This window comes from Oryx dammah, unplaced genomic scaffold (assembly GCF_014754425.2).
Source record: "Oryx dammah isolate SB20612 unplaced genomic scaffold, SCBI_Odam_1.1 HiC_scaffold_9, whole genome shotgun sequence".
Classification (NCBI taxonomy): domain Eukaryota; kingdom Metazoa; phylum Chordata; class Mammalia; order Artiodactyla; family Bovidae; genus Oryx; species Oryx dammah.
The window spans coordinates 9,251,184-9,261,947 of NW_024070193.1; the positions used below are offsets into that span (position 1 = coordinate 9,251,184).

Genomic DNA, 10,764 nt, shown 5'->3' on the forward strand with positions numbered 1-10,764 from the left:
CATTTTTCCAAAACCACTCCCTATTCATTCCTCCAAAACCACAGCTGTAAAGGTCATCCGTGAACTCCAGGTTGCTAAATCCAATGGCTAGTTCTCAAGTCTCTTTTAACCTGATTGGACACATTTTCCTCCTTAGAGCCTCATCTCTTCTCCATGTTTATTTCCCATTCTTTCCTACTGTCCCACCTCCCTGGACACTCCTCCTTAGCTCCTCTGCTAATTCTGCTTCACCTCCGACTTATAGACAATGAGTGCCCATGGCTCAATCCTGGCACCTTTTCCCTTCCTGATCAAGACCTTCTCTCTGGTCGTCTCATCCAGTCTCATGGCTTCAGTGCTGTCTATACCGACAGAGGCTCCTGCATTCCCATCGTCTACTCACCATCTCCCCTGAAGAGCTAATAGACATTTTGATTTAACATGCTAAACTCTTTACTTTCCCTCCCAAACTTGTTCCTTCCATAATTGTCTTCATCTCAGTAAATGACGCTTCCATTAGCCAAGGTGCTCAGGCTAAAAATCTAGGACTCGTCCTTGACTCCTCTCTCTCAAAATCCATACCCAGTACCTACCCCCCACCCCTGCTTCCTCAACCCCCCTGATACCCTGGGGTGAGAAGGGAAGGACAAAGACAGCCAGGAAGTGTGATGTGGTAGATGCTGTTTCAAGAGATTGGTCAAAAAGGAAATGCTACTAAAAGGTCAAGTACAAGTAATGGTCATTGCAATGATTTGGCAAGAGTCTTGGATGAGTCACTGATTTTCTGAAATTTACTTGGCATATGGGGGGAGGTGAGACCAAAACATCTTCCCCCTTAAATTGCAAGCAGATTTTTGTAACAAATTTTGTTTTGTTGGCCATGCCGTGCTGTACACAGGATCAAATCCACACCCTTGGCAGTGGCAATGTAGAGTCCTAATCACTGGACCAGCAGGGAAGGGCTGTAACAGCAATTCTTGACTAGGCCTCCTTTCTCTATCCATCTCGGGGACTCCTTTTATTTCCCCCAGAAATTCTCAAAACTATAAAGCAGGTCCACGTAGGCTGTCTGAGAGGGCTCTAATACTCACCTTATTCTTCTCACTCAATAGTTGTTTGATATACACTTAAGCTTATTGGTCTTGATATTTTCTTTTTATGTTTTTATCTTAGTGTTAAATCATGCTAACATGTACATAACATTTAGCATCTGTATTATTACATCTTAATTATTACACAGTTAAGTGTGTATTAATTACAGTGGTATTAATTACATTCAAAATGCTCTGCAGGGAATTCCCTGGCAATTCAGTGGTTATAACTTGGTGTTTTCACTGCCAAAGCCTAGGTTCAATCCCTGGTCTGGGAAGTAAGATCCTGCAAACTGCATTATGTGGCAAAAAAAATATATGTATATATTATGCAACCATTACCACTATCTACTTTCAAAACTTTTCTTCATACCAAATAGAAACTCTATTTCCATTAAGCAATAACTCACCATTTCCACTTTCCTTGAATCTCTAACAACCTCTATTCTACTTTCTGTCTCAATGAACTTGTCTATTCTAAGTACCTTGTATAACTGGGATGATACAGTATTTGTTGTTTAAAAGATAACAGGCCCAAAATAGAGTCACTTATGCTAAGCAGCATGCCACCAAACCAAGTCTTAATTTTAGCCTGGGCCCTCCTAGAAATTAACTCTTAAAGCAGTTGAGCAGGAATCACCTGATCAATACTACTTCATCTGCCTGATAAACCATGCCATTCCCTAAAGGACAAGAAATTTGCAGTAACCAACTGCTTTTTTTTTTTTTTTTTGCCAACTCTAGTATCTTTGTTCATACTCCCTTTTACCTATAAAAGTCTTCCACTTTTGTTCAGCTCCTGGGAGTTCTTTTCTTTTATAATATTTATTTACTTACTTAGGTGGTTGTGCCAGGCCTTAGTTGCTGTACACCCGCAGAATCCTTAGTTGTGGCCCAGGGATTGAACCCAGGCCTCCTGCATTGGGAATGTGGGTCTTAAACCCTGAGCCACCAAGAAATGGTGGAACTCTTTCCTATCTGCCAGATTGGATGTGCCTGATTTGAATCAAATTTTGTTGAAATAAACTCTTAAAAATTTCAGCATGCCTCCGTTTATCTTTCAACATTGTCCTTTTATGTTTGGCTTATTCCACTTAGCATGATGTTTATCTATTCATCTGTAGGCGGACACGGCCTCTTTCCACCTTTTGGTTATTGTGAATAATGAACACTGAATGCCCACTGACGTACAAGCATCTATGTGAGACCCTGCTTTCAATTATTTTGGTATTTACAGAGGAGTGGAATTGCTGGGTCATATGGCAATTCTATTCGTGGTTTTTTAAGGAATCACCAAACTGTTTTCTAATAGTGCTTGTGCCATTTTACATCCCTGCCAGCAATGCAAGAGTGTTCTAATTTCTCATATTTTCACCAATATTTGTAATTTTCCATTTTTTCCCTCATAATAGCCATCCTAATGGGGGTGACCAGAGAAGGCAATGGCACCCCACTCCAGTACTCTTGCCTGGAAAATCCCATGGACAGAGGAGCCTGATAGGCTGCAGTCCATGGGGTCGCTACTAGTTGGACATGACTGAGCGACTTCCCTTTCACTTTTCACTTGCATGCATTGGAGAAGGAAATGGCAACTCACTCCAGTGTTCTTGCCTGGAGAATCCCAGGGACGGGGGAGCTTGTTGGGCCGCCGTCTATGGGATCACACAGAGTCGGACACGACTGAAGCGACTTAGCAGCAGTGGGGGTGACATCATATCTCACTGTGGTTTTGATTTGTATTTTCATAGTGACTAGTGATGTTGAGCATCTTTTCAGGCGGTTATTGGCCACTTGTATATCTCCTTTAGATAATCTATTCAAGTCCTTTGCCCATTCTTGAATTTGATTGGTTGGTGTCATTGAATTGTAGGAATTTTTTGGGTATCCTTGATATTAGTCCCTCGTTAGATATACAATTTGCAAATATTTTCTCCCATTTTGTGAGCTCTCTTTTGACTGCCTTGATAATTCTTTGATGCACAGATTTTTTATTCTGATGAAATCCAATTTATCTATTTTTTCCCCCATTACCTGTTCTTTTAATGCCAAACTTTAGGAATCATTGCTTTCTCCAAGAGTATGAAAATTGCATCTATGGTTTCTTCTAAGAGTTTTATAGTTTTAACTTTTCAATTTAAATCTTTGATCCTTTTATTTGTATATGATGTCAGGTAAGGGTTTAACTTCATTCTTTTGCATGTGGATATTGAGTTTTCTCAGCACCATTTTTTGAAAAGATTCTCTTTTCCCCATTAAATGGCCTTGGCACTCTTGAAAATCAACTGAACATACATGTGAAGATTTATTTCTGGGCTTTCTATTTTTCATTGGTCTATACATCTTACTTGTATGCCAATACCACACTGTTTTGATTCCAGTACATTTATAGTACATCTTGAAAATCAGAAAGTAGGAGTCCTCCAACTTGGTTCTTCTTTTCCAAAATTGTTCTGGCTATTTAGTGTCCCTTGAGATTCCATATAAATTTTAGGATGGGCTATTCTATTTCTCTAACAAAACACTATTGGGATTTTCATAGGGATTACCTTGAATCTATAGACCACTCTGGGTAGTATTGCCATTTTAACAGTATGAAGTCCTACAATCAAAGAACATGGAATGTCTATTTATTTAGATTTTCTTTAATTTCTTTCAGCAGCATTTTGAAGCAAGAAGCAATCCGGCAGCACCTTCAGCACTTCCCTTGGGCATTTCATCTGCTAAATATTCAAGTTCATCATTTACAAGTCCTGCTTTCCATTCAATATGGGTTACGATTCCACTAAGCTTCCCACGACTATTTAACAAAGATTCCTCTTACTCCTAGTTTCCAGTAACATGTTCCTATCTTTCTTCTGAGCCCTCTCTGGCAACATTCTTAATGTCCACATTTCTGCTAACAGCTGGTTGAAGACACTTTTGTCTTTTTCTGTTATGTTCACCGACTCAATGGACATGAATTTAAGCAAACTCCAGGAGATAGTGAAGGACAGGGAGGATTAGCGTGCTGCAGTCCATGGGGTCGCAAAGAGTTGGACACAACTTAGCAACTGAACAACAACAATTGTGCTCTCTGACATCCTTTCAGTCTTTGCTCACTGCTCAATTCCGCAGCCACTTCCACATTTTTAGGATTTGTTACAGCAATACCTCTCACTCTTGATACCAACATCCATAGCAGTTTTCTACTGCTGCTACAACAAATCACTACAGACTTAATTGCTTAGAAGAAATCAAATTTATTATCTCACAGTTCTGTAGGCCCCAGATCCAATATGGATGTCATTGGGCTAAAATCAAGGCATGAGCAGGGCTGTTGTTTCTTTCTGGAGGCTCCAGCAGAGTATGTGCCCTTGGTCATTCAGGTTGTTGGCAGAACTAAGATCCTGGTGGTTGAAGGACTGAGGTTTATGTTTTCTTGCTGGCAGTTACCCAAGGGTCATTCCCAGCTTCTAGAGGCCATCTGGATTCCTTGGATCTTTGGGTGGTGGAAGACCTCTGCCACCATCTTCAAAGCCAGCAGCAGAGGATTACTACCTCACACTTTGACCAACTCTCCTGCCCTCCTCTTCCACTTCTTAGGGCTCATGCAATTACACTGGGCCCACCAAAATAATCCAGAACAATCTTCCCATTGTAATGTCTTTCAGCTTAATTCCAGCTGCAAAATCCTTTCCTCAATGGACTGTAAAATATTTATAGATTCCATGGATATCTTGAGGACTATTATTCTGGCCTACTACAGACCCTCTTTGACCAACTCCTGCCCCCATCCCCAGCCTGCTCTCTTCTGTGCCTCAGAGTTCCTTCTCTCCCCTGAAATCCTGACCAGCTTACAGTTCCTCCAACAGGTCAAAGTCTCTTTCCCCATCTAGCCCTTGTATGTGCTTATCCTTCTGCCTGGAGATCTCCTCCTCCTCTTATCACTCCACTCATCCTTCAGGTCCCAGCAATCAGCCCTGCTCCACCCCAACTGGGCTAGCATACCTCTCTGCAGAGAAATTGCCTTTTTGAGTCTGCTTCACCACCACCTCCACCTTCCCCTGTCTGTGAGTGGGTGAGTGAGGAGCCAGTTCTCTTCTGTACATCAGGAGATCCTGATGCCTAGCCTATGGTAAAGGAAGGGAAGAAGGGGGAGGTGAAGGTCCCTTGGGAACCCTCATCCCACTTCCACGGGGTCTTAGAGCAAGAGCCACTTAGGTGCCTCCGCGTGTTTGAGGTGTCATGAAGATGAAGGCTCCCAGGGCCCACCTTCTAACCCCCAGCCCCAGCTCAGGCCCTGCAGACTCAACCAGGAGCCCTAGCTGACTCAGCCACCTGGTCACCTCTGGGCTGCCCTCCCTGGACCACCCACATCTGCCCTGATGGCCAAATCTCCTCCCCACCACACTGGGGACCCCTGAGAAGCCCCAGAGGAGCAGTTGTATTTGTGAGCATGATCCCTAAAGAGGAGGGCTGAGTTGGGATGGGGGGGGGCATGGAGCAGTGTGAGCCAGCCCAGGCCCCACCTGCCCTGCCATTGAGGGGCACTGAGGCCTCGATGGGTCTGCTGGATCTAAAAGTAGGAAAGGGGCACAGGGTCCCGACAGGTCTGGAGAGAATGAGACATACTGGCCCGAGCCTGGTCCAACAAGCCACAACGAGCCACCAGGCAGAGAGAGGACAGTGTCGGGTCACCCGGTCTGGGCGGGAGTCCCCTTTATTTGGGAGCGCTGCTGGGTGGCGAGACGCTGCAGGTAGCACTCGATATGGAGCAGGAGGGCATCCAGCATATGCAGGACTCCAAGGAGGAGGGCGCGGTCTGAGATCGGGCGCCGTCGTTTCCAAGTGGCGCAAGGGTGGGAGGCCAGCTGTGGATGCTGAGGACAGGACCAAGAGGCAGGAGTGAGAACACAGGGAAGGGACAGAGGCGTGCTGGGAAGCGGGGGCTTAGGGTGATGGAGGATCAGGGAGCAGCCGATGTGGCCTCGTGTGGTCCTGGGGCCCATGCAGGCTGGGTGAGGGCTAGAGATATTACAGGGGGAAGACGGGACAGGTACCCCCCAGCACGGGAAATGGCCGGGGGGAGGATGGGATAGGGTACCACCCACAGGAAATGGCCAGGGACTGTTGGCTGTGGACAGACGTAAGGCCCCTGGGGAGGAAGTGATGGGGGAGGGGCGGCAGGAGACATGAGTGGGAACAGAGGTAGGAGGCAGAGGGGATGGAGCCCGGCTCACCTCGCTCTTAGAGGCCTGTGAACGCCGCCGCTGCATCAGCGCACGGCTGAGCATCAGCATCATGGTCGTGGTGACCGTGACCCCAGCCACTGGGTAGATACGGTTCATCCCCAGGCCCGTCCAGTAGCCGGGACAGCCCAGGCTGCTCTCACAACCCTCCAGGCTGCTTGGCTGGCACCCCCAGGGCTGTAAGTCCAGCCCCACCTGGTACCACACGGGCCGTGACCAGGCGTGGGTGCAGATGGGCCTCGTCAGTAGAAGCAGCCATGGCAGGAAGGACTGTATGTGCAGCATGGCTGCGGCAAGTGCCAGGGGCCAGAACCTGGGCGCCTGGCAACGGGCAAACACCCCTCCCCCGGGGGGAGCAGGTGAGGCAGGAGGTTCCGGCTGGGCCCGTGGATTTCAGGAGGGGCAGCGCGGCCAGGAACCATGGAATGGGGGGCAGGCTGGGGGTCCAGAACCGAAGGCACGCCCCCTCTCCCCTCCTCCTCACCTAGCATCCAACCCCCAAAATTCTAGCCCCCACGACTCCTAATGCTGCTCTCCACCAGCGACAGGCCGATCAAGCTGAGTGTAGACATGCTCCCAGCTTCCCAGACTCAGCCCCAAGGACCACTCATGAACACCCAAAAACGCAGGAGCATACTCTCAGGAAAAAAGCCTGAAGGCTCGCCCTGGCCTGTGAGGCGCTCCGTGCTCTGGTCTCCCCTGCTGACCCATGCAGACCATGCTGGTGTTCCTTGAGCACACCCTACGCCAGGAGCACTGTCCAAAAAGATGACTGGATGGCAACTCAAGTGTCACCTGCTCCCTGAGCCTCCCTTCTAGAACCATCCTGGGTAACACAGTCCCATCTCTCTCACGTGACCCTGCTTTATTTTCTTCAAAGCATCTCTAAGCACAGGTACACCTCAAAGATACTGTGCTTCAGTTCCAGCCCACCAAACAAAATACATAGAGCGAGTTGCGTGACTTTTTTTGGTTTTTCAGTGCATATAAAAGTTACGTTTACACTACATGGTATTCTATGATGCATGGAATAGCATTATGTCTAAGAAAAAGTACATACCTTAGTAAAAAAAAAAAATCACTTTATTGCTAAAACCGTCATTGGAGCCTTCGGCAAGTCATAACACTAACAAAGATCACTGATCACAGATCCTGATAACAAATATAACAAAATTGAAAAAGTATGAAATATTGTGAGAATCACAATGTAACAGAGACACATAGTGAGCAACTGTTGGAAAAATGGTATCAATAGACTGGCTCCAATGCAGGGTTGCCACAAACCTCCAATCTGTAAAAAAAAAAAAAAAATATAGCCCAAGACACAAAGTCTCCCTGTAACTACAGGTCTGTGTCTGTGGTTTCCCTTCCACTCCAGCACCTACGCTTCACTTGACCAGTATTTACCCAGCACCTCCAGGTGCCAGGCACTGTTCCTTGTGGCTGGAGACTGTGACATCGTGACAGGCAGTGTGACCGTGTGAAAAACACCCTGACTTCCTGGGCAAGGATGTGGGGGGTGGGGGCAAGGACAGATGATTTGTGAACACAGAGCAAGGCACTGAAGGCCAGGAGGGAGACAGCCAGGCAAGGGGGACCCCCGTCCACAGGCCCAGCACCTGAAAAGGGCAGGCTCACGTGTTTCGGCTGGTGACGTGATCTGGTGCTGCCGCAAGCTATCTGTGGCATGCGCTCATTGAACACTCATTGAGCAACCCATGAAGTGGGTATTATTCTCATTCTCTCCTGAGGAGGACAGAGGCCCAGAAAGATTCGACCCCTCACCCTAGCCCTGACCACTCAGTATCAGTTGGCCCAAAGGACCACTGCTGTCCACAGGGCCGCACGCCCAGATGTCAGTGTTTTATGGCTGAAATCAACACGTGGTTCTTGGCGGACAGTGACCTACCAAGTCCAGATAGTCTAGTTGTAGGGATAGGCAATTTTTCCCCAAGTAAATCAATCACGCGCATTCTTCTTTCCTTTTGACCGTGCTGTGTGACTTGTGGGATCTTAGTTTCCCAGCCAGGGATCGTATCCTCACCCTTGGCAGTGAAAGCTGAGTCCTAACCACGGGACCGCCAGGGAATGCCCACATTCTCTTCACTGCAGACCCGTGACACTGACCGCAGGTGTTCCCAGCACAGCCCCCAGGGGCTGCCCAGTGGCACCTGGCCTCCCTCACCCGCTTAGGTGTCCTTGTGAACAGGTCATTCTTGAGAAGCGGCTGATTCCAGCCACTTTATAGATGAGGGCACAGGTGCCGAGGGCTGCATGCAGTGGGGGGCGATGGGGTGCGGGAGGAGGACTGGGGTGCCCCGCCCTGGGCCTGGACCCCGGCTGCATACTCCCCCGCCCCCCACTCCCCCTGCCTGATCCTGCCCTCCCCAAACCTTTCCCCAGCTTCTGACTCCAGTTCCAACTTTGGGGTGCAGGAAGGGTCAGAAGCCAGGACTGCGGACCACACCCTCGCCCCACCAAGCCACAGCAGACGCTGGTATCGGGCAAACAAATCTTTATTCCTGAGGTTAAAAACACGCTTGCTCCTCCAACTTGGCCAGTGTCTCATCCCCAGCTTAGAGCACTGAACTGGAGTCCCAGGACCTCCATCCCTGAGTTATGTGTGTGAGTGTACGTGCACGGAGGGGACTCCTGGTGACGTCCGGAGGCAGCCCAGGGGTGTGGGGTTTCTCACAGGTACCCTGTCAAACCTTCAGAGGCAGGCAGTCTCAGGCAGAACGGCAGCATGGTCAGAGTTTGGTAACCTGGGCAGGGAGAGGAGGAGAGGAGGGTCCTGTCAGTTTCCAGAGGATAGCCTCCTCTCCAGGCAGGAGGGGAAGGTGGTGGGTCCCCGCGGGACAGAGCCACTGAGTCATCCAGGAAGGGCGGACTTCCCAAAGTGGGGTGAGGAGGGGACAAGCAGGCGATAGACAGACAGAGCTCAGCAGGCCAGAAGTCAACTCACCAAAACAGGGTTGACGGGGCCGGACCTCCGCTGCTGGAGTGCAAAGAGGACAGCGTCATGGACCGAGGCAAACAGATGCTGCTTGGTGATAGAAGCGTCAAAGAAGTGCCCATCCTCAAGCTGTGTGATCACGGGAGCTGTGGGCAACGAGTAGGTCTCTCCTGACTCCAGAGCCACCAGGAACCCCCAGGCACCGGCAGAACGTCCCCCTAACCATCACCTCTGTGGCTTATAGCTAATCCCCAACTCGTGACCCTTGACCCCGGCCTCCCAGGACACCTCTACCTCCAGTTTCAGAGAAAGACTTTTTCCCTGTGCTGCCCGGCAGACTCCTTGGCCAGAACCCTCACCCCCTGCCCGGTCCTCTCTCGCTGTGTCCACCCCACTCACCGTGGCAGGCGGCCATGTACACCTCCACCTCGATCTCCCGGAAGTCACGGAAAATCTGCGGCACGAAAGGGGGCCAGGCTCAGAGGGGGCTCAGGGGCTCCGAGGGGGGCTCAGGGCAGGCGAGGGTAGGAGTTCAGAGGGGTAGCTCGGGGGGTGGGGGGCTAGGCTCAGAGGAGGGCTCAGGGCAGACAGGGGGAGGGAGTTCAAAGGGGTAGCACGAGGGGTGGGGGGCCAGGCTCAGAGGGGGGCTGAGAGGCTCTGAGGGGGGCTCAGGGCAGGTGGGGGGAGGGAGTTCACAGGGGTAGCTCCGGGCGGGGGGAATCAGGCTCAGAGGGCTCTTGGAGCTAGTTTAGGGTCAGGGTTGTCCTCCCCAAAGGCCCTTCTTAGGGACACCCCTAGCCCCTTACATTCTTCAGGCTCTTGAGACACACAGTGTCCACGAAGGAGAAGGAGCTCAGGTCCAGGATAAGGGTGTGGAAATCTGGCTGAGGCAGGCCTAGGGCCTTCAGCGAGGACATGTCTGAGGCTTTGGCATCTTCTGGAGCCCAGGCTCCTGTATCCTCTAGCTCAGTCCCTGCGCTCGCCTCCTGGGGAACCAGACATGCTGCATGGGCCACCCATGGTGAGGGCAGGAGGGCAGGCGGGCAGGGAGTGGAGGGGAAGGCAGGGAACACGCACAGATGTGTGGAGACACACAATCAGACGTGAGCACATACATGCAAATGCACATATATATTGGGTACGCAGGGAACACGGGAGGACGTGGACACGGGGAGCTGGTATGCAAAGACAGGAGGGACACATGGGGACACCCAGGAGAGGACACCCAGACTCGGGACACCCAGACTTAGGGAGCACACAGACCGTGCTGTTAGCACCTGGGCCCACACTTATAGGGACATTTAAGAAGGAAGGGGAGACTTCCCTGGTGGTACAGTGGATAAGAATCCGCCTGCCAATGCAGGGGACATGGGTTCAATCCCTGATCCAGGAAGATCCCACGTGCCACGGAGCAACTAAGCCGCGTGCCACAACTACTGAAGTCCACGCGCCTACAGCCTGTGCTCCGCAGCAAGAGAAGCGCCGCAGTGAGAAGCCCGTGCACCGCATC

At 50.2% G+C, this 10,764-nt stretch overlaps 2 protein-coding genes across 4 annotated transcripts in view; both read right to left on the minus strand.

Moving 5' to 3' along the window:
- Nucleotides 1–5,693: 5,693 nt before the first annotated feature.
- TMEM89 (transmembrane protein 89) lies at nucleotides 5,694–6,583 on the minus strand. The gene is made up of 2 exons (XM_040247018.1): nucleotides 6,290–6,583; nucleotides 5,694–5,929 (listed from the first exon to the last, which is right to left on the minus strand). The coding sequence occupies exons 1-2, from the start codon at nucleotides 6,581–6,583 to the stop codon at nucleotides 5,744–5,746; spliced, it is 480 nt and encodes a 159-aa protein (XP_040102952.1). The 3' UTR covers nucleotides 5,694–5,743.
- A 2,213-nt stretch (nucleotides 6,584–8,796) lies between these two features.
- SLC26A6 (solute carrier family 26 member 6) overlaps nucleotides 8,797–10,764 on the minus strand; it is a 10,907-nt gene continuing 8,939 nt past the window's right edge. For 2 of the 3 annotated variants that reach the window (XM_040246949.1, XM_040246950.1), the window contains exons 18-21: nucleotides 10,061–10,240; nucleotides 9,654–9,708; nucleotides 9,264–9,400; nucleotides 8,797–9,063 (exon numbers count right to left, since the gene is read on the minus strand). In XM_040246949.1, coding sequence (XP_040102883.1) covers nucleotides 9,049–9,063; nucleotides 9,264–9,400; nucleotides 9,654–9,708; nucleotides 10,061–10,240 — 387 coding nt within the window. In that variant the 3' untranslated portion in view covers nucleotides 8,797–9,048. Of the gene's footprint in view, nucleotides 9,064–9,263; nucleotides 9,401–9,653; nucleotides 9,709–10,060; nucleotides 10,258–10,764 lie in introns of all 3 variants that reach the window. The other variant, XR_005722179.1, reaches the window with a different exon arrangement.